The sequence below is a fragment of the Plecotus auritus genome, assembly GCF_963455305.1.
Source record: "Plecotus auritus genome assembly, chromosome: 8".
NCBI classification, from domain to species: Eukaryota; Metazoa; Chordata; class Mammalia; order Chiroptera; family Vespertilionidae; genus Plecotus; species Plecotus auritus.
This window is the reverse complement of record NC_137782.1, coordinates 98,267,035-98,289,705: the sequence shown is the minus strand read 5'-3', so window position 1 is coordinate 98,289,705 and position 22,671 is coordinate 98,267,035. Positions and strand designations below refer to the sequence as shown.

The 22,671-nt window shown below is 55.1% G+C and overlaps 1 protein-coding gene across 3 annotated transcripts; it reads left to right on the top strand.

The window, feature by feature from the left end:
- The first annotated feature begins 1,701 nt into the window (after positions 1–1,701).
- On the top strand, positions 1,702–22,369 carry GMEB2 (glucocorticoid modulatory element binding protein 2). Of its 3 annotated transcripts, none has more exons than XM_080683019.1 (10): positions 1,702–1,842; positions 6,589–6,776; positions 11,861–11,958; positions 12,528–12,655; positions 15,031–15,134; positions 16,974–17,131; positions 18,475–18,546; positions 18,801–18,938; positions 19,200–19,322; positions 19,822–22,369. In XM_080683019.1, exons 2-10 carry the CDS (start codon positions 6,646–6,648, stop codon positions 20,478–20,480), a joined length of 1,611 nt encoding a protein of 536 aa, XP_080539145.1. In that variant the 5' UTR covers positions 1,702–1,842; positions 6,589–6,645; the 3' UTR covers positions 20,481–22,369. The 3 variants fall into 3 exon arrangements, with proteins under 3 accessions (XP_080539145.1, XP_080539146.1, XP_080539144.1); XM_080683020.1 differs by having other exon boundaries at positions 1,722–1,842; positions 12,533–12,655; XM_080683018.1 differs by having other exon boundaries at positions 1,722–1,842; positions 12,525–12,655.
- The last annotated feature ends 302 nt before the right edge of the window (positions 22,370–22,671 follow it).

Below are 22,671 nucleotides of genomic sequence, written 5' to 3'. Positions count from 1 at the left end.
GAGCCCGGTAGTCCAAGTGCTCAGACTCCGGCAGCCGACCATAGCTCACCCTGACTGGAGAGCAGTAGGCGCCTGGTGCAAGCATGATGCCACTGGCAGCTCTCTCCTGGTGCCACACTCGCCTGATCCCTGATACCAGTGCCCTTCTGGGCCTTCTTTGCTGATTTTATTGGCATTTGTGTCCAGAATGTGAAGAGGGGAACTCAGATAAATAATGGACCTAGACTGTGCACATCTGCTCAGATAATAGGCTCAACAGTCTAATCTTTAAAAAGACTTTTTCCATCATTGGCTTGAGTACACTCTACATTATTGAAAACATGAAAGTGCAACTCTCCTAATATAACCTCACTGAAATGAAGTTTGCTTGAAAACCTCCCATTCTGGGAAATGGCCTTCAGTTGTCTTCCTGCTGAAGAATGAACATGGTTTACAACTTGGTCCTAAACAAGACATCAGTTTCCTGCCCGTTTCCAGAGGCAATTTTTTAGAAACAAGCACGAAAAGCAATGATACTGAACAGCTCAGGGGTGCCTGCCCTGTTCTGAGAGCAGCCAGCCTTGGCCACCCTCTGGGCGCTAGCTATCCTGACAGCTGGAGCCAGGGACACTAAGGAATGTGTAGGACACCGGAAGTCCTCAGACCAAGGGCAGGTAGCTTCATAATTGCCTGGGCTCTGGGGAGGGCAGGGGAATCCCACTAGTCACCACCCTGAGCCCCCCACTGCACGCACCTTTCACACAGCATGGCCAATTGCACCTGCTCACAAGTCAAAGGAACACCACAAAATCCCGGTGATGCCTATCTCCTTACCTTCCGGACCCTGAGAGGATGAATGAAATTCTCAAAGTGTCCCTAACCCTACATCTGTGTGTCTTTTATAGCTCAGCTATAACTGAGGAACTGCATTGTAATTATTTATTTTAAAAATGTTATTAAACTTTAAACAAAAAAAAAAATAAAAATGCCATTAATTTTAGAGAAAGGGCGAGGGAGAGATAGAAACATCGATGGGAGAAAAATTGATCGGCTGCCTTTTGCACGCCTTCCACTGGGAATGGAGCCTGCAACCCGGGTCTGTGCCTTGACTAGAAATTGAACCGAGACCTACTGGTGCGTGGGACAACGCTCTGAGTCACAGCGGCCAGGCTGAATTTTAATTAAATATAAATGAGCTCTTGTTGCCAGGGGTCAACACTCACAAGAACACTGTATGGCACCGTCATAACGCTGTAAAGGCACTTTTTACGGCTTACTTAAGCATGACAATGGCAGGGTTCGCATTAGACCAGCGGAAGGGCGAAGAGACAGGCTAATGTTTCCGAGCAGGCCGTCCCAGCGACGCTGGGTCGGCACCTTTCACTCGCTTGAGATGACAGTGTACCCGCATCTGGTTTTTGTGGCTTACTGTTCACGCACGCATCCCTCTGTCCTTAAACCAGACTCCCTACGAATTCTTTCTCGGCTTGTACCCACGGAGGTGGTTTGTCGGAGCCGGGCAGGTGTGTGGGCGCCCAGTAGGTGTGCGGGCGGGCGGGGGCGGGGCCACGGGACAAGCCGTCCAGCAAAGTGCCACCGCGCACGCGCGTCGGGCCCCACCGGGCCTTATTTCTGGGCCTCGCCCGTCTCCCCGCCGAACGCCAAATAAATCTCCCGGCCCGCCCTAGTCCGTACGTGCGCGGCCCCGCCGCCTGCGTCACTAGAAAGCGCGCTCCCGGGCTGCCGCCGCCGCCGCCGAATCCCCAACAAGGAGCGGAGCCTGCGGCCTCCCCCACTGCCCCCGCCGCCGTCACCGCTGTCCGCCCGCCCGGCGGTGCCCACAGAGGCCCGGCCGCGGCCCAGGTAAGCGCCCCCCGCCCCCCGCGGCGAGGCCTCTCGCTCTGCCGCGCGCCGCCGTCCAGTCAGGGGTCCCTGCGGAGCGTCAGGACGTTACGGCGGGGGGAGGGGAGCGGGGGAGGGGCGGTGGCGCGCGGCGGGCGTCACGGGCGTCACGGGCCCGCGTCAGGCGGCGTCGGCGGCGGCGTCGACCTCCATCTTGCGGGAAGGCGGCCCGGGCGGCCGGGCGGCCGGGCGGCCGGGCGGCCGGGCGGCCGGGCGGCCGGGCGGCCGGGCGGCCGGGCGGCCGGGCGGCCGGGCGGCCGGGCGGCCCGGACCCGGACCCGGGTGCTAGCCATGTCCACGCGGGACCCTTCCCCCGGGTGGCAGACGCGTCCACGCGGCCCCCTCGGTAGGAACCGTGTCTCCATGCGGGCCTGGTGGGAGCAAAATCCACACGTTCCCCCCTTGGGAACCTTGCCTATGCGGCCCAGGGTGGGAGCTGAATCCACATGGGCCCATTCCTGGTAATGACCTGCCGGTACTTGGTTAACTTTTAGTTGATGTTTTCCCTTGAACCAGTTCTGTTTCTTTGCTAAAACTTCAAATACAAGTTTAAATTCCATCAGTCTTTTTCTCTTTTTTTTTGACATATAAAAAGCTGTACATAATTGTTGTATACAACTTGCATTTGAAGATAAGTATGCACCTGGAAACCAATCGTGTCCATCACCTCCAAAAGTTTCCTCTCACCCTCTTATTATTAATTTGTGATAAAAACACTTGACATAAGTTCTACCCTCTTAGCAAGCTTTCAAGTATGTGATGCAGTGTTGATAAGCATAGGCCATGCTACACTGTAGGTCTCTACAATTTACTCATACAACTGAAACTGTAGACTGATATCACATCCTCATCAGCATTCCACTCTGCTGCTGTGATTTAGACTGTTTTAGATCCTCATGTGAGTAGAGTCATGTATTTGTCCTTCTGTGTCTGGCTTACTTCACTTAGCATAATGTCCCCAGGTCATCCATGCTGTCACAGATGGCCGCATTTCCTTTTTTTTTTTTTTTTTTAAATATATTTTATTGATTTTTTACAGAGAGGAAGGAAGAGTGATAGATAGTCAGAAACATCGATGAGAGAGAAACATCGACCAGCTGCCTCCTGCACACCTCCCACTGGGGATGTGCCCGCAACCAAGTTACATGCCCTTGACCGGAATCGAACCTGGGACCTTTCAGTCCGCAGGCTAACGCTCTATCCACTGAGCCAAACCGGTTTTGGCAGCATTTCCTTTTTTAAGGCTAACATATTTCATTTATGGCTGGACCACATTTTTATCCACTCACCACTGAATGTCATTTCGGTTGCTTCCATACTTTGGCTACTATGAATAAATCTGCAGTGAATGTGGGTGTAGGTATCAGTGATGCAGTATCTTGGAGGTCTGATTTCATTTCCTTCAGAAGAATATTGAGAAGTGGGATGGCTGGATCATGTGGTTGTACCAGATTACATTCCCATCAACACTGCACAAGACGATGTCAATCTTATTAAGGGTAAATTCAAATAATTAAATAAACCCCAAATACAACAGATTAAGCGGACTGTCCAGAAATTATTTCTTCATGGGAAGTGTCTTAAAATTTGTAAGGAGACACACTGGGCGGGGGAGGAATTTGCATATCTATGTACAAACATGCAATGGTTTCTGTGAATTTAGAATACTTATAAAACTACTAGAGGCCCAGTGCACGAATTTGTGCACAAGTGGGGTCTGGCCGGCCTGGCCCCAATGGGGTGGATGGGGTTGGGCCGCCTGGGGGGAGGGGCTGCAGGCAATTGGCTGGCGGCCCCGCCCCTGATTGGGCTTGTGGGCAATTGGGGGCAGGGCCAGCGATGGGGAGGGGCTGTGGGCGGTGGGCCAGCCAGCCCCGCCCCTGAATGGGGTGGGGGGTTCTGATGAGGGGGGCAGCAGCCTGGGGGAGGGGCCATGGGTGGTTGGCTGGCTGGCCCTGCCCCTGATCAGGGTGGGGCAGCTGATCTGGGGTGGGACCTGGCGGGAGGGAGGGGCTGTGGGAGGTTTGCTGGCTGGCCCCGCCCCCTATTGGGGTGAGGGGTGCGATCAGGGGTGGGGGGAAAGGGTGTTTGGACAGCTGGCCCCTCCCTTGATCTGGGTGTGAGAGTCCGATTAGGGGCAGGCTGGCCAGGGGGAGGGGCTGAGGGAGGTTGGCTCGCTGGCCACAGTGGGTGTCATAGCCACCGTTGTTTTGGCGTTATGGTCGCTGGCTTTTTATATGTATAGTTATTCAAACTTAGGCCTTAAAATAATAAGCCATTTCATGTCTGAACTGGGAAGGGTGGCTCTCAAATGTTTTTTCAGAGCCACAAACAAATTCTTATGAATTGGGGGCTGCACATGTAGGTGCATAGCTCAGCTTGGCTGGGTGGGATCCTGGCTGGGTGTGGCGAGAGTGTGGTTGAGACCAGAGCTGGTTCACCTGTGCCCACCCTGACTGGACTAGAAGCCCAGATTCTCTGGGAAAGGCAGAACTAGAGGGACCCTCCAGGGACTCCAACATTTTCCAAGAGAAGCTGGAAATTAAATTTTTAAAATGTGAACTTTGTAAACTTTGAAAAAGTTGGCAACTAATTAAAAATTTGGAACACCGAAAGAATCAAAGAAACCATGCTGTTCCTGGTGTGTGACCTCTGCCGTATCTCTAGTGGTGTTTTTATAAAAGTGTCTATGTAAGAACTGCCAGACCTGCAGAGGATTTTTATAATAATTTGTCAGAATCAAATAGAGGAAATGCCTGGAAGCAAGATCTCGACAGACAGAAAAATGCTTCTCAGAACTACAGTCTGCAGCTTCTTTTATGCATTTGGAATTGAGGGAATGGAAGGAAGGGAGAAAGCCAGGCCTGGATTGGATTACAGGAGAGTCAAGATTATGTGTTCAAGCTTTAAAGGGAGGGGTCTGCAAGGGGGCAGTTCAAAGGTGTGAGAACCTAGATGCACAGAAACAATGGACAGGGCTGGCTCAAGGCAAAGACATTTTACTAAAGGAGTCATAGGCCTGGGGCATGACCAGTTAGGGGTTTGAGGTGAGATCACCCTGTGAGATTACTTCCTGTAGACCCCCTTTCTCAAATGTTTATAATTTTGTAGAAGACATGGAAAGCCAGATCTTAATCTCAGGAACTAACATTTTTGTCTTATTTTATACTAGAGGCCCCGTGCACAGATTGATGCACTGCTGGGGTCCCTCAGCCTGGCCTGTGCTCTCTGGCAATCTGGGACCCCTCAGGAGATGTAGTAGTGTGCCAAGTGACAGGCAGCCTGGGAGGAGCCCGAGCCCAGGCCAGGTGCCGCACCACTCCTGCTCATCCCAGCTCTGCTGCGCCTGCCACCTCTGCCGCTGCTGTCGCCCCAGTAGCGCCAGAGGCGGGAGAGGCTTGCGCCGCAGCAGCTGCGCTTGCTAGCTGTGAGCCTGGCATCTGGTGCCTGTTGGTCAGCTGAGTGTGCTCCCACTGTGGGAGTGCACTGACCACCAGGAGGCAGCTCCTGCATTGAGCGTCTGCCCCCTGGTTGTCAGTGCACATCATAGCGACCTGTCAACCAGTTGTTTGGTCGGTCGCTTAGGCTTTTATATATATACTAGAGGCCCAGTGCACGAAATTTGTGCACAGGTAGGGTCCCTAGGCCTGACCTGCAATCAGGGCTGATTGGGGCTTTCTGGCTGCTGGTCGGGGCCTTCTTTCGTTCCGTGCCGCCCCCTGGTAGTCAGCACACGTCATAGCGAGCAATCAAACTCCCTATCTCCCAGTCGAACTCCCGAGAAGACCCTTGTCATATTAGCCTTTTATATATATATAGATTTATGCCCAAGAATGCTATTTCAAAAATACTTTTTCATATCTTACTTACCTCTTAATTAGTTGGTGCTCAGTTTTCACTAGTAAGGAACCCAAGCTTGGTGCCAAGAACTGGGCATGGGCTTTGGCTCCTCCAGGGGCTGGGAAGATGAAGATGGTATCTAAACTCCAGCAGTTCTCTGTGAAGTAACTTTTGTTGCCATTGGAGTCAGGGATTTAGTTTTGTGTGTTCACGTCACTTATTGCTCTGTTTTTGAAATTTGGGTGAGGACAGCTGTTGATGGGCGTGTAGGCTGGTCCCCTCCCTGTGTCTGTTGTGAGTCCTGTTGTCATAAGCTGGGTGTGTGGATATGTGTTAGTCCCACCTCACAGTTATTTTGGCCGTTGTGTCTGGAGGTGGGGTTGCTGGTCTTGTGGGAGGAGGAGCACACCTATTTTATAGGAAACTTCCAGGCTCTTTTGCAGGTAGTTGTGTGGGTTTCCCTCCATTTCCCCAGCCTAGGACCTGTTTGCAACTGCTGTCTAGGCAGAGCTCTGGGATGTGGCCGGGATATGGTGGCAGGATAGGTAACAACCAAAGACTCACCTGTTGGGAATCTGCTGGGATCCTGGCCTCCTCTCCCACACCTACTGTGACTGCGTCATGAGGCCCAGGTGCCTGCCTGTTCAATCGCTCTGCTCAGGGACCTCAGCTCTCACAGCGGCCAGGACAGGCAGTTGTGCCAGTCCATCCTCACCAGATAGCAGCCCAGGACAGCCCTTTTCCTGTTGTCATTTGTGTCAGAAAGTGTGTGCTGGGACTGAGAGTGACTCGTCAGCAACAGTGAGCTGTATTGTGCAAACATGTGGACCTTCTGTGACCCTGTGCCCTGCCTGTTGTTTCCTCTAGGACTTGGGGTCCTGGCAGAGTGACGTCTTAGTCCTGGGTGTCCTCTTCAGCAGAGCCATGGCGACCCCGGATGTCAGTGTGCACATGGAGGAGGTGGTGGTGGTGACGACACCCGACACCGCGGTGGATGGCAGTGGCATGGAGGAGGTCAAGACAGTGCTGGTGACAACCAACCTGGCTGCCCACGGGTAAGGACAGGCCTATGCCCTGGGGGGCGGTGGGATGGCGGCATCTGGCACAGTGTGAGGCCTTTGGAGTTTCCCTTTGTCATAGTCATTCTGATCCAGACTTGAGTCCATGTCAGTGCAGAGTGTGCAGGACAAATGGGGACATCACATTAGCCCGGACAGTGATAATGCTTCATCCTTGCTCTGGACTCCTGCATCACCACGGTCATATGGCTCATTTCTGAAAACACCTGGAGTTTCTCTTGATAAGATAGACAATTGGGAACTGTTGTTTCAAAATGAAGCTCCAGTAGTTTCCTGATATTCCTCAGGGTAACAGCGTTTTTTCCCCCATCTCTTACAATAGACGTCCACATAGAATACTAGTTGGCAAAGAAGCTGGCGTGTGAGCTGACTGCTGGTTTCCTTTCGCCGAGCCCCACCTGCCGCCTTCGAGGGGCTGGAGTAGGTCGGCTCCCTGTGGGTCATCTTTGCTGTGTCCTGAGTGTGTCCCGTTCAAACTGACCTCAGCATGTCACTGACCACAAGGGCAAGCTTTGGCCTTTCCTCTAAGAGGGTGTTTGGAGGAAGGTTCTAGACCAGGGTCCAGCCCAGGCGCAGTGCCTGTAGTGCACACAGGACACTGGGTTGTCGCCGCTTTGCAGTCTGTGTGCAGCTGCTGCGCGGGGTGCTGGCCTCCCTCGCCCTCGCGCCTGCCGCACGCTCCTCTCAGGGCTGGACTCATTCTCCATCCCTGCGCACACAGTGAGGCAGCCAACTCTTTGCTGGGTTCTAGCTGCACTGATGGTGCGTGTGACTGAGTCTGTGGGTTTTCCCACCTGAATCTCTGGTAGCTTGTTGGTGCGCCGCTATGGGCGGGCTTCCCTGGTGTCTCCGCACACTTGCTCTGCAGCGACCTGCCATGCCCTGCTCAGAGGTGGCACCCAAGCCCCTTCCCGTGGATTGGAGATGGCTCTTGATGAACTCAGTGGGCAGAAGTGACTTTTGGTGGGAAAGACCACGCTGCATCCTCCTGGTGTGCTGGGTGCTGGGAGGAGCCCTTACCATAGGCACCTCATGGGATGCTTTGGTCTGACTGAGCCCAGTCTTTGCACCACCCCACCCAGGCACGTGGCCTGATGGGGAATGTCCAGCCCCACACTGGCAACTTCCCAGCTGTGCCCCAGCATGTGGGGTGACTCACTGAGCCCTCTCATCAGCATTGCCAGAGTGCCCAGAAGACATGTGTCCTAATCAGCTTGACTGCTGTAACAAAATACTGTGGATTGGGTGGCTCACCCTGGGAAAACGTCATTTCTCAGTGTCCCGGGGGCCAGAAATCCAGGATCAAGGTCTGCAGGGTCGGTGTCTGGGGAGGACTTTCCCTGGCTCGTGTGGCCTCACCTGGTAGAGATAGTCTCTTCCTCTGGTTTGAGCACTACAGTCCTCTCAGATTGAGGCCTGTCCTTCTGACCTCATTTGACTTTAATTTCCTGCTGAAGACCAAATCTGCAGATATAGTCCCGCTGGGATTAGGCTTCGACATGTGAATTGGGACACAGTTCAGTCCACAACAGCATGCCCCCTCCCTGTCCCAGAGGCAGACACCTGCTATCTGGGAGCGGGGCTGGGAGCGGGGCTGGGACAGGAGGGTCTCCTTGTCCAGGTTGCCTGGGTTCCCTCAGTTCCTGTCCCAGCTGGGCCTGAGTCTTACAGGCACACAGATGAGATCCATTCACTGTGCTGCGCTTTTCTGGTTTGGTTTTGTGCTGGTTTAGGATCTGCATCTTGGCTCCAGGGGTGTTTGAGGCCGCCCCCCCTGCTTGGAAACCATGCCCTGGGGACTCATAGGAGTCCTTTGTCTGGCCAGGCCTGGCCTGAACACCTGAGGATTGTCCAGCCACATCCTAATTTGATCTTTATCCTGAGGCCATTTCTTACTTTGAAAATCTTTTGCCAGGTGGGAAGTGGGAGACAAAACCATGTGACCATGTGTTCCCTGTCATCTCTGCATCCACAGGGTGGGCAGCTCCCTCTTGCATCAGCACTTGCACATTTCCAGAGCTGTGTGCACCTTCCTTCTCCACCACAAGTCCTTTTGTGAGTTTCACTGTTTTCAGGGACTGTGGCTACATTGTTGCCAGTGGTTCCTCCACTGCCTGGCACAGCCGTGTGTAGCCTGCTGCTCCTGCTCTGGCTGCCCCATTGCTCTGTCTTCCCCAGAATGTGGTGGCAGCACCACTTCTGGATAGTTTCTGTGTCACTGACACTGCTGCATAACCACCACAGAACTCAGTGCATTGAAACTTGTATTTGCCACTTGCTAGGGGGGTGGGCTGGCCAGGCAGGCACTCTGGCTGGAGCCTGTGCACCTGGTCCTGCTGGGTGGTCTGGTATGCACTCCCTTCAGTGTCTGGGGCACTGGCGAAGGATGCTCTCATCCTCAGGGACACTTGCCTGGTGTCCTCATGGAAAAAGGTTCCAGCAGCGGGTGAGGAGCTGCAGAACCTCGCGGGGTCTGGCTGTATACCCCCGAGTCATAGGGCCCGGAGGGCACTGAGGTAGGATGCAGCCAAGGGCCCTGGAGATGTTTCTTCTCTTTTTCTGAAATGTTTTATGTTGTACGAGTGGGAAGTTGAGATTTACTTTTGCCCCACGTTTAAGAAGTTGGGGAGTGGAAGCGAGCTAATGACTTTGTGGGCACAGATTCCTTTCCTGGCTGGATATTTGGGGAGAACTTGGGAGTATTCCTTACCTGTGACAACCAACCCAGGCTGCCTCCACCCACTGCTTTGCCATGGTGACATGAAGGAAGTAGTGTTGTTGTTTTTTTAAAAAATATTTTTATTGATTTCACAGAGGAAGGGAGAGGGATAGAAACATCATTGATGAGTGAGAATCATCCATCGACTGCCCCCTGCACACCCCACACTGGGGATCGAACCTGCAACCTGGGCATGTGCCCTGATGGGAATCAAACCATGACCCCCTGGTTCATAGGTTGATGCTCAACTACTGAGTCACACCTGCTGGGCTGAAAGGAGCGTTTGTAGTCTGACAGCAGCTCTGATTTACATTTGCTTTAGTAAAGTGGCTGTTTAGTGCCGTGGGGGGTTCGTCCCCAAGTTGTGTGGGAGGCCGAGGGCAGAGGTGTCGTGGGCAGGAGACCTCTGCTCCTGTGTCTGCCTCCCGGATACCCTTTAGTCTTGGTGTTTCCCTGTAGGTGGCCTGTGACAGGGACCTGGCTCTGCTCCTTAAATGCTGGGCCCTCTTGCAATGCTGCTTCCTGTCCCACTCTTGACTCACTTCCTCCCTGGGACCGCCCTGGTTCTCCTGTGTGGAAGGAGCCTATTTTCCTGTTCTGCCCACATCCCTGCCTTCCAGAGTTCTGGCCTGAAAGGACAGCTGCCCCTCTGAGTCCATGACCCACGTCAGGTGTGGCCCTCACCCAGTGTTCTTCCTTATGTAGGAGGCACTTCCAATAGGTACCAAAGACCAGATTCCAAGTGTGCACCTCTGGTCAGCTCATTTCTGACCTGGGTGGAAGTAAGGTAAAGCTTTGGGCAAATGGAGAGGGGCACATGGCAGGGCAGCATCCCCGGCCCTTCTGGGCCTCCCCAGCCCCCACTCTCAGGGCAGCTCTGAAGTCAGTCAGTGTGGGCCTGGGGGAGGGAGCAGGTGGGATCCCATGTCAGGAGGATAAAGGCAGGGCACAGGCCATGGTGCAAGTTTGACCCTGGGGGTGTGTGGTGAGGGGTGGGACGGGCAGGTGGGTAGAACCTCAGTGCCAGTGAACCCAGAAATCCGGGGCAGGGGTGGTTGGGCCTTGTAGGGATTCCCTGAGCACTGCCCATGGTCCCCACAGCCTGCTGTTCTCCCTCCCTCCCTTCCTGACCCCCTACCTGGCCCCCCCACAACCTGCCCTCCGAGAGCCTTTGCATCTGCTGCCCCTCTTCCTGCACCCCCAGTGGTGCTGCCCTGACTGCCCTCAGGACTGCCCCAGGGCCGGCGGCATATCCCCAGGTCCCTTAGCCAGTGCGCTCAGCACCCGTTTCCTGGGCGGCCTCCCTCCTGGGGCCTGGCTTTTTTTTTTTTTTTTAAATTAATTAATTAATTAATTTTTAATTGTTTGAAGTATTACAAATAGTAGTACATATGTCTCCTTTTTCTTTTTTCCCCATTGACCTCCCCCCGGCCTCCCCTTCCCCCCAGTACATGCCTTTACCCGCCCCCCCAGTGTCTTTTATCCACTGGTTATGCTTATATGCAGGCGTACAAGTCCTTCGGTTGATCTCTTACAGCCCCCCCACCCTGCAACCTCCTCTGCCTTCCCGCTGGGCCTGGCTTTCTCTGCCGCTGCTTTGATGCTGGTCCTCTTGTTGCTCACAACACTCTCACCTTCCTAGGATCCTTGTGCACCCCAGGTACCACCATGACCCAGGTGCAGGCCTGGGATAAACACCTGCTCGGTGGTGCACAGTGATGGAGTCTCTGCTGATCTGACCTTTCTTTCTAAAATTTTATATTTTTGGATAGTTTCTATACCCATGTGAAATCATAATAGGAATACAATTTTTATTTTTTAAATATATTTTATTGTTTGTTTTTTTTTTTACAGAGAGGCAGGGAGAGGGATAGAGAGTTAGAAACATCGATGAGAGAGAAACATCAATCAGTTGCCTCCTGCACACTCCCTACTGGGGATGTGCCTGCAACCAAGGTACATGCCCTTGACCAGAATCAAACCTGGGACCCTTTAGTCCGCAGGCCGACGCTCTATCTACTGAGACAAACCGGTTAGGGCAGGAATAAAAATTTTTTTAAAGATATGGGGGTATAGAATTCCTGCCAAAGTGCTGGTGGTCTCCACAAATTCGTTTCATGTGCCACGAGCATTTCGGGTACCTGAGACACAGCTGTGAGCAAAACAGCCCACTCGGAGGAACACCTGCTGGGGGGGCTGTAGTTTGGTGACCATCAGTGAAGGTCCTCTGACCTGCATGGCCACTGGACTTCTGGACTAAACTAGGAAGTGCCACGGAGCAGCAGCAGAGACGCATACTGTCATTGGGGCTTGCTGATGTCTCCCCTTCTTCCTCCTCCAGAGGCGACCTGAGTGAGGACAACATGGAGACTGAGAATGCGGCTGCGGCCGCTGCAGCTGCCTTCACAGCGTCCTCACAGCTCAAGGAAGCCGTGTTAGGTAGGTGCCTGCCAGCGGCTGGTGGGACAGTTTTTCCCAAGAGGACAGGCTTCCAGGCCAGAGCCGAGCCTGGGCCCCAGTGGAAGCCAGGCCGCAGGGCCTTCTGGGGGTGGCCTGGCTGTGTCTGCACCTGCGGCTGTGGGGGAAGCTCTGCTTAGAATTATCTTAGAACATTCTTTATAACATGTAACGTTAAGGGCCTTAGAACTCAGAACATGATGAATATATTTCTCTGGAATTATCCCAAGTAGAGTTTGATTTTATATCTTCAAGTGGTTCTTCAATTGAACATAGTTTAATGCACTTATGCTAGTGTTACTGTAGTTAACTGTCATTTAATGTAGTTAACTGTTGCTTAATGTTATTGAATTGATTGTGTGAGTTAACTTGAAACTGTAACTTGGGACTGAGAAGGTGCCTCTGCTCACCCTGCCCTGTCCCTGGCCCCTCCTGGATCTGATTTCTGGTTTCTGGGCTAGTAGTTATGTGTTTTGGCAGGAAGTGCATTGGGAGAGGTTGTGACTGACTTTCTGTCTTACCCTTTCCCTGTCCTCACACCTCATGAGAAGTGAAGATGACTGAAGAGGGGGAGAACCTGGAGGCTGAGATTGTGTACCCCATCACCTGTGGGGACAGCAGAGCCAACCTGATCTGGAGGAAGTTCGTGTGCCCCGGCATCAATGTGAAGTGTGTGCAGGTGAGGATTCTGGGTGCCAGCTGCAAGGGCGGGGTCCTCCCTTGCAGCTGGCACCCAGAGGCCAGGAGTGTGAGTGTGAGCACCCTGCTCCAAGGCCGTGAGCTTGTGGAGGTAGTTCAAGAGGGAGCAGTCCGTGTGTGAGGGTAGCAGAGGAGGAATGGCTCTCAAGGACAGCAGGACTCGCTGAGGGAACAGGAAAGAGCATAGGGAGAGCCACTTGCCATGGGAGGGCAGTGGCAACACAGGCATCTGGAAAGCAAGCCGCAGGAGAGGGGAAGGGGACCAGGGGCCTCGAAGGTGGCTCTGAGCACTGTACAGAGAGCACAGCGGGTCTGAGCATGTCCAGGATGGAGGGAGGGTGTCCTAGTCCAGGAGGCTTGGGTCCCAGCCTGTGTGAATAAAGCTCTGGGTGTCAGCTCAGGGATTGCCCACTGCTCCGTGGGACAAGCGAATGGCAGGATGATTTGTGACAGTCTGGATTGTAACTCCAATAAAATAGAACCTGTGAGCCATGTGGTTGCCGAGTATTTCATGTCATTTATATCAAATAGATAGTGAGCAGGAAACCTCTTTTATTAGAAAACCAACAACATTAGGGGTGATGGAGCCGTGAGTGGTTGGTGACAGCTTTGTGTCAGATACCACCGTCGATGAGGCAGTGATCGCAGAGGGACAGCAGCACCCGCACAGGGAGCTGGCGGCGGGGCGGGCAGGACTGAGGGACAAGGCTACAACACAATAACCTACACGCTGCAAAGATGGTGAGGATGGGATGCCAGGTGCTGCTCCAGTTCAAGGGGATGAGACTGACAGTCAGGCACAGCACAGTCTGGGCCGGGGCCTGCATCGCAGAGGAAGTGGCTCTAGCGGCCGTCACTGGGACACTTGGTGAAGGCTGCTTGTTGCCTTGGATGAGGTCACACATGCGTGGCAATTTCCTGAGCTTGGTGCGTGGTTCTGTGGAGAACCTTGTTGTCAGGAAGCAGATGTGAAGAGAGTCCTCACTGGGAAGCTGACCTCAAGCAGAAAGTGGAAGGAAACTGGCTTCTCTGGGCTCTGTGATATAAGCGAGAGTGAAGCTCCTGCGGATACTTCTGGTCAGAAACATACCACCCAGCTTCCAATACTGAACACTGAAACAAATGTGAGCTCTGCATCCACTTAAGAAAGATGAATAAACACAAGTAAGATTATTATTTCCCAGTCTGCTGATTCCAGCGCAGCGTCGAGGGGCCAAGCGATTCAGGCAGATGATCAGACAGGAGCTTTAGGCGAAGGAAGGCGTGGAGAGTAAAGGAGCAGAAATTGTGGTAAATCGCAGGGTGACAGATGCTGCAACATCGATAACATGTCTTAGGAAGGTTCTGACAGGATCAAACGCATGGCCGGCTGGCAGGGGCTTGAGTAGGACCACATAGCTCTGGACTCTGCCTACATGGGCTGTGTCTGTGTCCCCGACCAGGTGAGTGTGGGTCGACTCTCCCTGGACTCATTGAGAGAAAGGGGACCTGCTTAGGAATGTGGGAAAATCACCTCCATTGGCAGGAGTCCCCAGGGTGGCATAATTTGCCATGACCGACCTACGTCTGATGGAGACAGAGGAGGCGGCTGGGTAACCTGAGCTTGAACTAATGCCGATAGCAGGGAGCTCCCAGTGAAGGGGAGGCCCTGGCCTGGGTCCAGTGGGGTGTCCAGACCACGGTTGGAACTTTTCTGCCTCTGCCGAGACCCGCTGACCCACCCATTCCCAGCCTGCTTGTTTTCTAAGTACTAGTAAATGAAGTTTTATTTTGATTCGTTGGTTCCCATGATTGCTCGTTTAACAAGACTAAATAGGATATTTTATGTTCTTGGGCCATCTGAATTCCAGCCATGGTGGGACTACCAGGCCCAGAGCCTGTGCACAGGGAGGACACACCCTGGCTTTAACATGGACGGGTGTGTGTCACTGAGGGACGGTATTAGAGGTGGGATGGGGCGGCCACAGGGGATGTTCACAGCTCCCCTACACATTGTATCCTGTGTTATTTTGACATAATAGAGGTACAAGTTAATTATGGAATAATTTATGTATGAGATGTACTGGGTCCTGTTTAGAGTGAGAGAGTGCCACTCACTTCCTGGGCAGACAGCAGGAAGCCAGGCCTATGCAGGAAGGAGGGCCACACCTTGTTTCACCTGAGTTGTTCTTTCTCCAAGCCAGGGTTGCTACTGAGTCCTGTGTCTGATTGAGTGGGCCTGTGGCTCCTCTGTGCCAGTGCCCTGCCTCCATCCTGCATCCCTTCCCTAGGCCATGCTGTGCTCCAGAAAGGTCAGGCGGGAGTGCGGGTGGTGTGAGGTGCCATCCTGACGGCTCTGCTGTGTTCCCTCTACAGTATGATGAGCATGTCATCAGCCCTAAGGAGTTTGTGCACCTAGCCGGCAAGTCCACCCTGAAGGACTGGAAGAGGGCCATCCGGATGAATGGCATCATGCTCAGGTGGGCCTCCTGTGGTCTTGTCGTCTCGTTCGGAACTCCGCCAGTTCTTACCTAGAGGCCCTGTGGGTGTGACAGTGTCTGCACATCTGATCGGTGCTGGCTCATCTCTTAGCCAGCTTTCCCGCTGCGCATGCAGAGCACCCAGGTCACGGATGGGTGGCGTCCTCAGACCTGGGAGTGCATATCAAGAGCCCCATCTTTAACCTGTGGTGCGTGTTCCCCTGGCCAGTCGTCTAGACCAGTGGTCGGCAAACTGCGGCTCACGAGCCACATGTGGCTCTTTGGCCCCTTGAGTGTGGCTCTTCCACAAAATACCACGTGTGGGCGCGCACGTACAGTGCGATTGAAACTTCGTGGCCCATGCGCAGAAGTCGGTTTTCGGCTCTCAAAAGAAATTTCAATTGTTGTACTGTTGATATTTGGCTGTTGACTAATGAGTTTGCTGACCACTGGTGTAGACACTGTCCTCTGGCTCTGGGTCTGCCTGTCCAGACTGTGTCTGTGTTTGGCGGCTGCGGGTCAGTCTACTTGGCCCTTGGTGCCTGCAAGTTTGCAGAGGGTCTTGGTCTGGACCGTGGCCACCTTGTGATGAGGAGCAGGTATGCTGGGCTGCGCCTGCCCTTGGTAAGGAGTGTCCTCTGTCCTCAGAGACGCCCTTCCCTCGGGCACTAATTCGGAGTGTGAGCCCCTGGCAGCTCCTGGCTCTCCACACTGGCGGCCAATCTGAAACCCTGGGGCCATGGCAGCCTGGCACAGGCTCTCTCTTCTGCATGGGGTTCTCGCCCGTGTCTGCTCCATGGGTGCCCCGGGGTGGGGCCTGTGGCAGATGGCCTTCTGACCCCTTCTGACTCGAGCCTTTGCATTCACAGCCTCAGGAATATTGCCCCCTGGTTCTCACGCATCAATAGTTCCTGTTTTGGTGTCACAACTTGTCCCTGGTTGGGAGGAGCACCCCTGCTCGTCTGTCCCTGCCCTCTGCCCCACACGCCCCACGGCCCCAGCAGCATGTCTGTCCAGAGACGAGTCTCACCATGTCTGGCGTAACTAGATTGGGTTACTTTGCTGCTGACGGGGCTTCTATCCTTCATACCTGTTCCCCAGAGGATGGTTCTTGCTGTCCTTGGCCACACACGGTGCTGCAGGAGTGCCTGTGGCCCTCACGTGGAGCCCTGACCATGGCCCTGGTCACTCCTTGTGAACTGCAGTCTGGCCTTAGAGAGGCAGATATTCAAGGCCAGGGACCCAGCGGCTGTCATGTCTCCTGCCCTCGAGCAGGCAGGCCCATGGTGCTCACGGTTCTCCCTAAGCTCATCCAGGTGTCCCTGGTTTTCTATAGTGTCTGGGTGTCAGAGCTGTGGGAAGGCGATGGCCCATTTCACTGAAAGAAGGTTGGTGCAAACACGGTGCCCACAGAAAGTGAGGCAGGAGGCCCTGTGGAGCATCTGACACTCAGCTCGACTTTGCAGCAGGAACTCAGAGGCGTGAGGCTCCTCCTGGCAGGTTCTTACTCGTCTACCTGCCAGCCTGTGCCACCGAAAGCACCTTTGTGCACCGTGGGTCTGCTCTCCTGCGGCCTCACTGTTCCCCCAGGGCACCAGCACTGGTCAGGGCCACATGCCTGGCTGCAGTGAATCCACTCATGGACCCAGAGCTTTGTGCTAGGCTATTGGACAGGCCTATCAGGGAGCCTCCTTTGGCCTCCCGATGTGGCCTGGGTTACCCCTCCTGGGACCTGAGGTCGCCCTAGTGGAGGGTTGAGCGATATGTTTGGGTCCAGTCATTTGCGCAGATGGCCTGGCCATGGCACGGGCACACATGGGGAGCTTGTCTCCTGCACAGGAAGATCATGGACTCTGGGGAGCTGGACTTCTACCAGCACGACAAGGTCTGCTCCAACACCTGCCGCAGCACCAAGATCGACCTCTCGGGAGCCCGCGTGTCCTTGAGTAGCCCCACATCGGCCGAGTACCTCCCGCTCACACCTGCCACGGCTGATGGTATGTGCCATGCCTGCTTGGTGTCACCCAGCCTGCACTCCTGCAGCACTTGGCGCACGGCTGTGTGTGCCTTCTTGCCCCTGGGCTCTGGCGCCTTTGTGACGCACTCATGTTGATGTCTGTGGCGCTCACGCGTAGGAGTACAAAATACCCCTGAATTCATTCCAACTTTGTGATTATAGATTTTTTGAAATCTAAGAGTGGAACCAGGTCCTGAGCTCCCCCTTCGGATTGCCTGGTGATAATTTTGTGGGTGTTTCCAGTGATGTCACTTGCATTGTCTCTACACTAGCACTGCACGGGGTCAGTCTGGGCACTGCATGTGGCCAGGGACTGTCCTTTTTGCTGACCAGATGGTGGATATTTGAGGGAGCGTGGCCTGTACTGGAGGGAGGAGAGGGGGCTGGGCCACCACAGAGATCTCCTCCACCCTCCCCAGGGGACACATCCAAACACACGTCCCACTCCTGTTGGGCCCATAGCTTTTGTGACAGTAGGGTGACCTGGGGTCAGCATGGGGTGACTGATCTCTGAGGAAGGACCAGTCTCCAAGTGTGCCAGTTAGTGCCCACCGTGTTGGCACAGGTGCATCGGGTCAGAATTTAGCTCTTTGAACTCTCGTCCCTTCATGGTCTAGATGGGGCTGTCTTTTGCTTTACTTAAACTTAACCCATGCAGTGGCTCCCTCAGCCTGAGTCTCCTGTGCAGCTAGGGGACCTGTCAGCCTGACCGAGGAACAGGTTTGCTCCAAACATGTGGCATTCCCAGCACCATGTCTTTGTTGCGCGTGGACGTGGCAGGTTGAAAAGCTAGTGTGAACATGAGCCAGCCGCCAGCTTGTTTTTAAGCCAGGTCTCTGTGAAGCCAGGTCTTTATCAAAAGCAGCCACAAATGGCCAGATGCCCCTTTTTTCATGATCGTGTGCAGCAGGCCCTAGAGGCCAACTGGCAGCTCGTGTCTCCCAGAGCTTCACCTCTTTTGACTGGAAACTGCATATGGAGAGAGACTGAGATATGTGTTGGGGTCAGTGAAGCAGACGGAAGGGGAGGAATCAGGGCACTGACGCAGCCAAGTGAGTGGCAGGACCCCGCTGTGCAGCCCAGGTTCGCTGACCCTTGGAGCCATTGAGGGATTGAACTGGGTTGTGGGCTTACGAGGTCCTGTCAGTTCTTTCTGCTCTGTATGTGTCTGAGGTGCCTGCGATTAGACAGTGAAAAGTACAATTCAAGTGCGAGGCAGTGGGGCCTCTGCACCAGGGCATGTGTTTGTCAGCTTTGTGAGTTGGCATGAAGGCTGCTTCGCAGCGAGGCAGGTGGGTTCATCTGCTTCCATCCTGGTTGCAGTGAACGGGTCTCCTGCTACCATCACCATAGAGACCTGCGAGGACTCCGGTGACTGGACCACGACCATCGGAGGTACAGGGTCCTTCCTGTAGGCTTCTGGGTGGGGCCTGGGGCGGGGCCCCATGGAGGACGGGACAGAACAGAGAGCTGTGCCTGTGGACGGCATGCATGTTTGGAAACTGTGTCCCCTGCTGGGCTGGCCCACTGGCCTGACAGCTCTGAGCTGTTGCCCACCTCGGAAGGGCAACACCGCTGACCCCAGAACTGTGTCCTCCCATGGGCTGGGTCAGGACTTCCTGCTGTTTGAGCCTCTCCTTCCCTCACAGATGACACATTTGCCTTCTGGCGAGGGCTCAAGGATGCAGGCCTGCTGGAGGAGGTCATACAGGAGTTCCACCAGGAGATGGTGGAGACCATGAAAGGCCTGCAGCAACGGGTGCAGGACCCCCCTCTGCAGCTCCAAGGTGAGGGTGCTGCCCGCGGGGCCCTTTCCTGCAGAGCAGGGCTGGTGGTTGGCTGGCTTAGGCTGCAGTGGGTGTAGCCTGCTCCTAACAGCTCTGAGCTGAGCCCAGAAGCTTCTGCAAGGGGTGGGCAGCTAGTCCTGCTCCTTTAGGCCCCTCCTTGACTCAGGATTGTGCCTGCTGAGGCCCAGCTTCTGGTGGTGGAAGAGGCCTCCACTGTATCCTGTTGGCTGGCTGTCCTCACTGCGCCCGTCTCACCCTCAGACGCCGTGCTGCTCAACAACATTGTGCAGAACTTCGGCATGCTGGACCTGGTGAAGAAGGTGCTGGCCAGCCACAAGTGCCAGATGGACCGCTCGCGGGAGCAGTATGCCCGCGACCTGGCCGGTGCGTGGGTGCCTACATCCCTGGTTTGGGGCCCAAAGTCCGCAAGGACAAGAGGGCACTTGGCATTGTCAGCAGGGGCATTGAGGCTCAAACCATGGAGCTTGTGACTCACTGCATGGCTGTTCACAAGAGGAGACGGCAGAGATGTGAAAAGACAGACGGTGACCCTGAGCCCAGTTTGTGCAAGCCGTGCCCGTCTTTCCCAGCACCCCTCGGTGTCTGGACGTGTGGGGTGTGCATGTGTGTGCGTGTGCGCATGCGTGTGAATGGATGCATGTGTGGGTGTACAGATGTGTACGTTGAGCTGGCTGGCTACATGTGCTGCTTTGACCTAGTTTATACCTCCTAATATCACGAGAGCAGCTCTCCATACACGATGTAGGTGGACTGGAATGTGTGGCAGCTTGGAGAGGCAGGCTGTGTGTGGTCTGACACTCCCTGTCCCCGACGGTGGTGCCGGTCCCCGTCCCCGCAGTGATGCTCTGTCCTGTCCCTGCAGCCCTGGAGCAGCAGTGTGACGAGCACCGCCGACGGGCCAAGGAACTGAAGCACAAGTCCCAGCACCTCAGCAACGTGCTCATGACGTTAACGCCCGTGTCCCTGCCACCCCCCATAAAGCGGCCCCGTCTCGCGAGGGCCACATCCGGGCCTGCTGCCATCGCCTCGCAAGTACTCACCCAGTCAGCCCAGATTGCCCTCAGCCCCGGCGTGCCCGTCTCCCAGCTGACTACCGTGCCAATCGGCAAAGTGATGTCTACCCTACCTTCTCCTGTGCTGGGCAAGGGCTGCCCCCAGGCGGCTCCCACCAGCTCTCCTGCCTCGCCGCTGCTTGGGGGCTACACAGTGCTGGCCTCGTCAGGCACCTCCTTCCCTGGCACGGTGGAGATCCACCCGGACGCATCCAGCCTCACGGTCCTGAGTACGGCCGCCATGCAGGACGGCAGCACTGTGGTCAAGGTGGTCAGCCCCCTGCAGCTGCTCACCCTGCCGGGCCTGGGCCCTGCCCTGCAGAACGTGGCCCAGGTGTCGCCCGGGGGCAGCACCATTGTGACAGTGCCCACAGGGGCCGTGGAGAGCACCATGGCTGCCCCGGGGTCCGAGGAGCACACAGCCACCATTGAGGTGGCCGCCATGGCTGAGGGCCACGAGCACAAGTAGTCACTGGTAGAGGGTGAGGCCTCTGGTGGGCACGGGACTGGCCCCTCTCCTCAGGCCACAGTGTGTCACATGGGGCTGCTGAACCAAAGAGAGGAAACATCAAAATGGATCGAGAGGAGAAAGGGGCAGAAGGTGACAACAACCTGTGATATCCACTGGGCTTTGAGTTCTGCACTTCCCCATTTTCTTGGGAAATATATTTTTCCATCTTTTGCTTATTAATACTGTTTACACGTTGGGCCCAACCAGGAGCCAGACGAGGACGTGCAGGCCTCGCTGCAGCTGGAACAGCAGGCAGCACTGAGGGTGGACCTGCTGTGCTTCATGGCTGGGTAAACCACTAGCACAGGCCTTGGGGACCGTCCCCAAGGGTGGAAAGCCATGGATCCTATGGATTTGATATCTTCCCACAGTTTTCTGTAGGTTTAGTGCGTTGGGCACTCTGCTCTCCCGTCTCCGGAACAGGTGTGGGCGGTGTGTCAGGTCGACACAGGGCTCAGGTCTGGGGGCTCCGGCTCCTGGGGTCTAGGGTGCAGACTTGGGGGCAACTGCATGAGCAGAGGGGCTCAGGGGCCCAGCAGCATGAGCTTCCCTGCCCCTGCCCGCCTGCCTGCAGATACTTGGCGCTCAGGGCTGCCCCACACACACCCTGCGTGTTCCTGTGAACTGTTTAGTGGGCTTCTAGGAAGAGTCTGATTTATAGCTTTTTCAACCCAAACCATGCCGAGTGCCTAGGCTTCAGAATCTGCTCTGGATTCCAGAGTGTGTACAGATGGCTGTAGGGACTGCCTGCGTGAAGGTGACCGAGGGCTGGAGGTCCTGCCACTTGGGTCCTAGGGGTGAAGGCATAAACAGAGCAACACAGGAGGGTGGGGTGCACCTTCCAGTTGCCTTGTGTTCAACATGCTGATGGGGCCACCATGACCTCAGCCCCGGGACCCCCACCTGGAGGTGCTGTGCCTGTTGCTCTAGGGCGTGTGGGGAAACCGCCATTGGGCACAGCCAGCGCCAGCGCAGGTTCAAGGTGGACGCCCAGATGCTCACTGGAGGGCTGTCCGTGGCCCGCACAGGTCTGACTTTGGAGTCATCAGGTAGACTGGCAGGGCCGTGCGCAGGTCCTTAAGGATGGCCTGAGCCCCTCGAGCATCAGGGACTTGCTGAGGATGCTTTTCTGGGGTCCCATCATGGAGAGGCCCCCCTCATACTTTGAAGGGAACTGGGCTCTGTCTGTCCATCCATCCATCCATCCATCCAGTACCCCAGACCCTACCTCAGTGGCCTCGCCCACATGGAGCTCCTGAGGCTGTCTTTGTTTTCTCTGTTTTGTTTGCTCTTTTCAAGGGTGTGCTGATTTCCTCATGTTTACTTTCTTGTTTGTGTCTGCAGTTTTTCTTAAGTGCATCTTGATTGAGTCATGAGTCCTGTTAGGTGGGCAGTGTGGGCAGGCCCAGCGTCCCTGTCTGCATCAGCTCCCTTTACTAATAAAGCCTCATCTGGCCCGTGGAGCCTTTGTCAAAGTCACACACATCCCTTCCCCCCTTCCAGCTCCTTCGCTGGTCTCAGACCAGGCCGGGGAGAGTTCACTTCAGAGCCATACACACAAAGTGGCAGCTCAGGTTAATGCCCAGCCGCAAGGGTGCTGGGAGGGATCCACCATCCTCCAGGGGCCCTAGCTGCTGGGGAGGGGTCACCACACCCACCACCCCACCCCTGCCTGGTGGGGCATGCTGCCCTGTGCTCTGGTTGGGGAAAGCGATCGGTAGGCTTGGTTTTCTCACTGGTGCTCAGGGGCAGCTTGGGGGACAAGCATCTGAGTCCTACTTTGTATGTTATTTTGCAAGGATCTGCTCGGTACTTTGATCTAAAATAAAAACATGTTTCGTACTTTGTGTCTGTCTGACAAAGGTGCCATGCATGCCCTCCCTCTGACTTGCTCTGGAGGCAGGGGCCCTCCTCCTGGGGCGGTGGCCACGCTGTGAAGTGTGCGCTGTGCACTCAAGTCTAAGTGTGGTCACAAGTGACCTGTAACGTGGCCATGATGAGAGCCCCTGCCAAAGCCTCCAGGTCCTGAGTGTGAGGGCAGACACTGGCTGTAGGCGCGGGGCAGAGGGCGGTCCCCAGGCTCGCGGAGGGAGCGTCCAGATGGGTCTGCCTTTCTGGTTGGTGCTGAGAACATGGAGGCCAGACCACG

Bases quoted from the DNA above. Each gene is read 5' to 3' on its own strand.
- GMEB2 (XM_080683018.1), top strand. From the start codon at position 6,646: ATGGCGACCCCGGATGTCAGTGTGCACATGGAGGAGGTGGTGGTGGTG. The intron at 6,777-11,860 runs GTAAGGACAGGC...TTCCTCCTCCAG, and splicing joins ACCAACCTGGCTGCCCACGG to AGGCGACCTGAGTGAGGACA. The intron at 18,547-18,800 runs GTACAGGGTCCT...CTTCCCTCACAG, and splicing joins CTGGACCACGACCATCGGAG to ATGACACATTTGCCTTCTGG.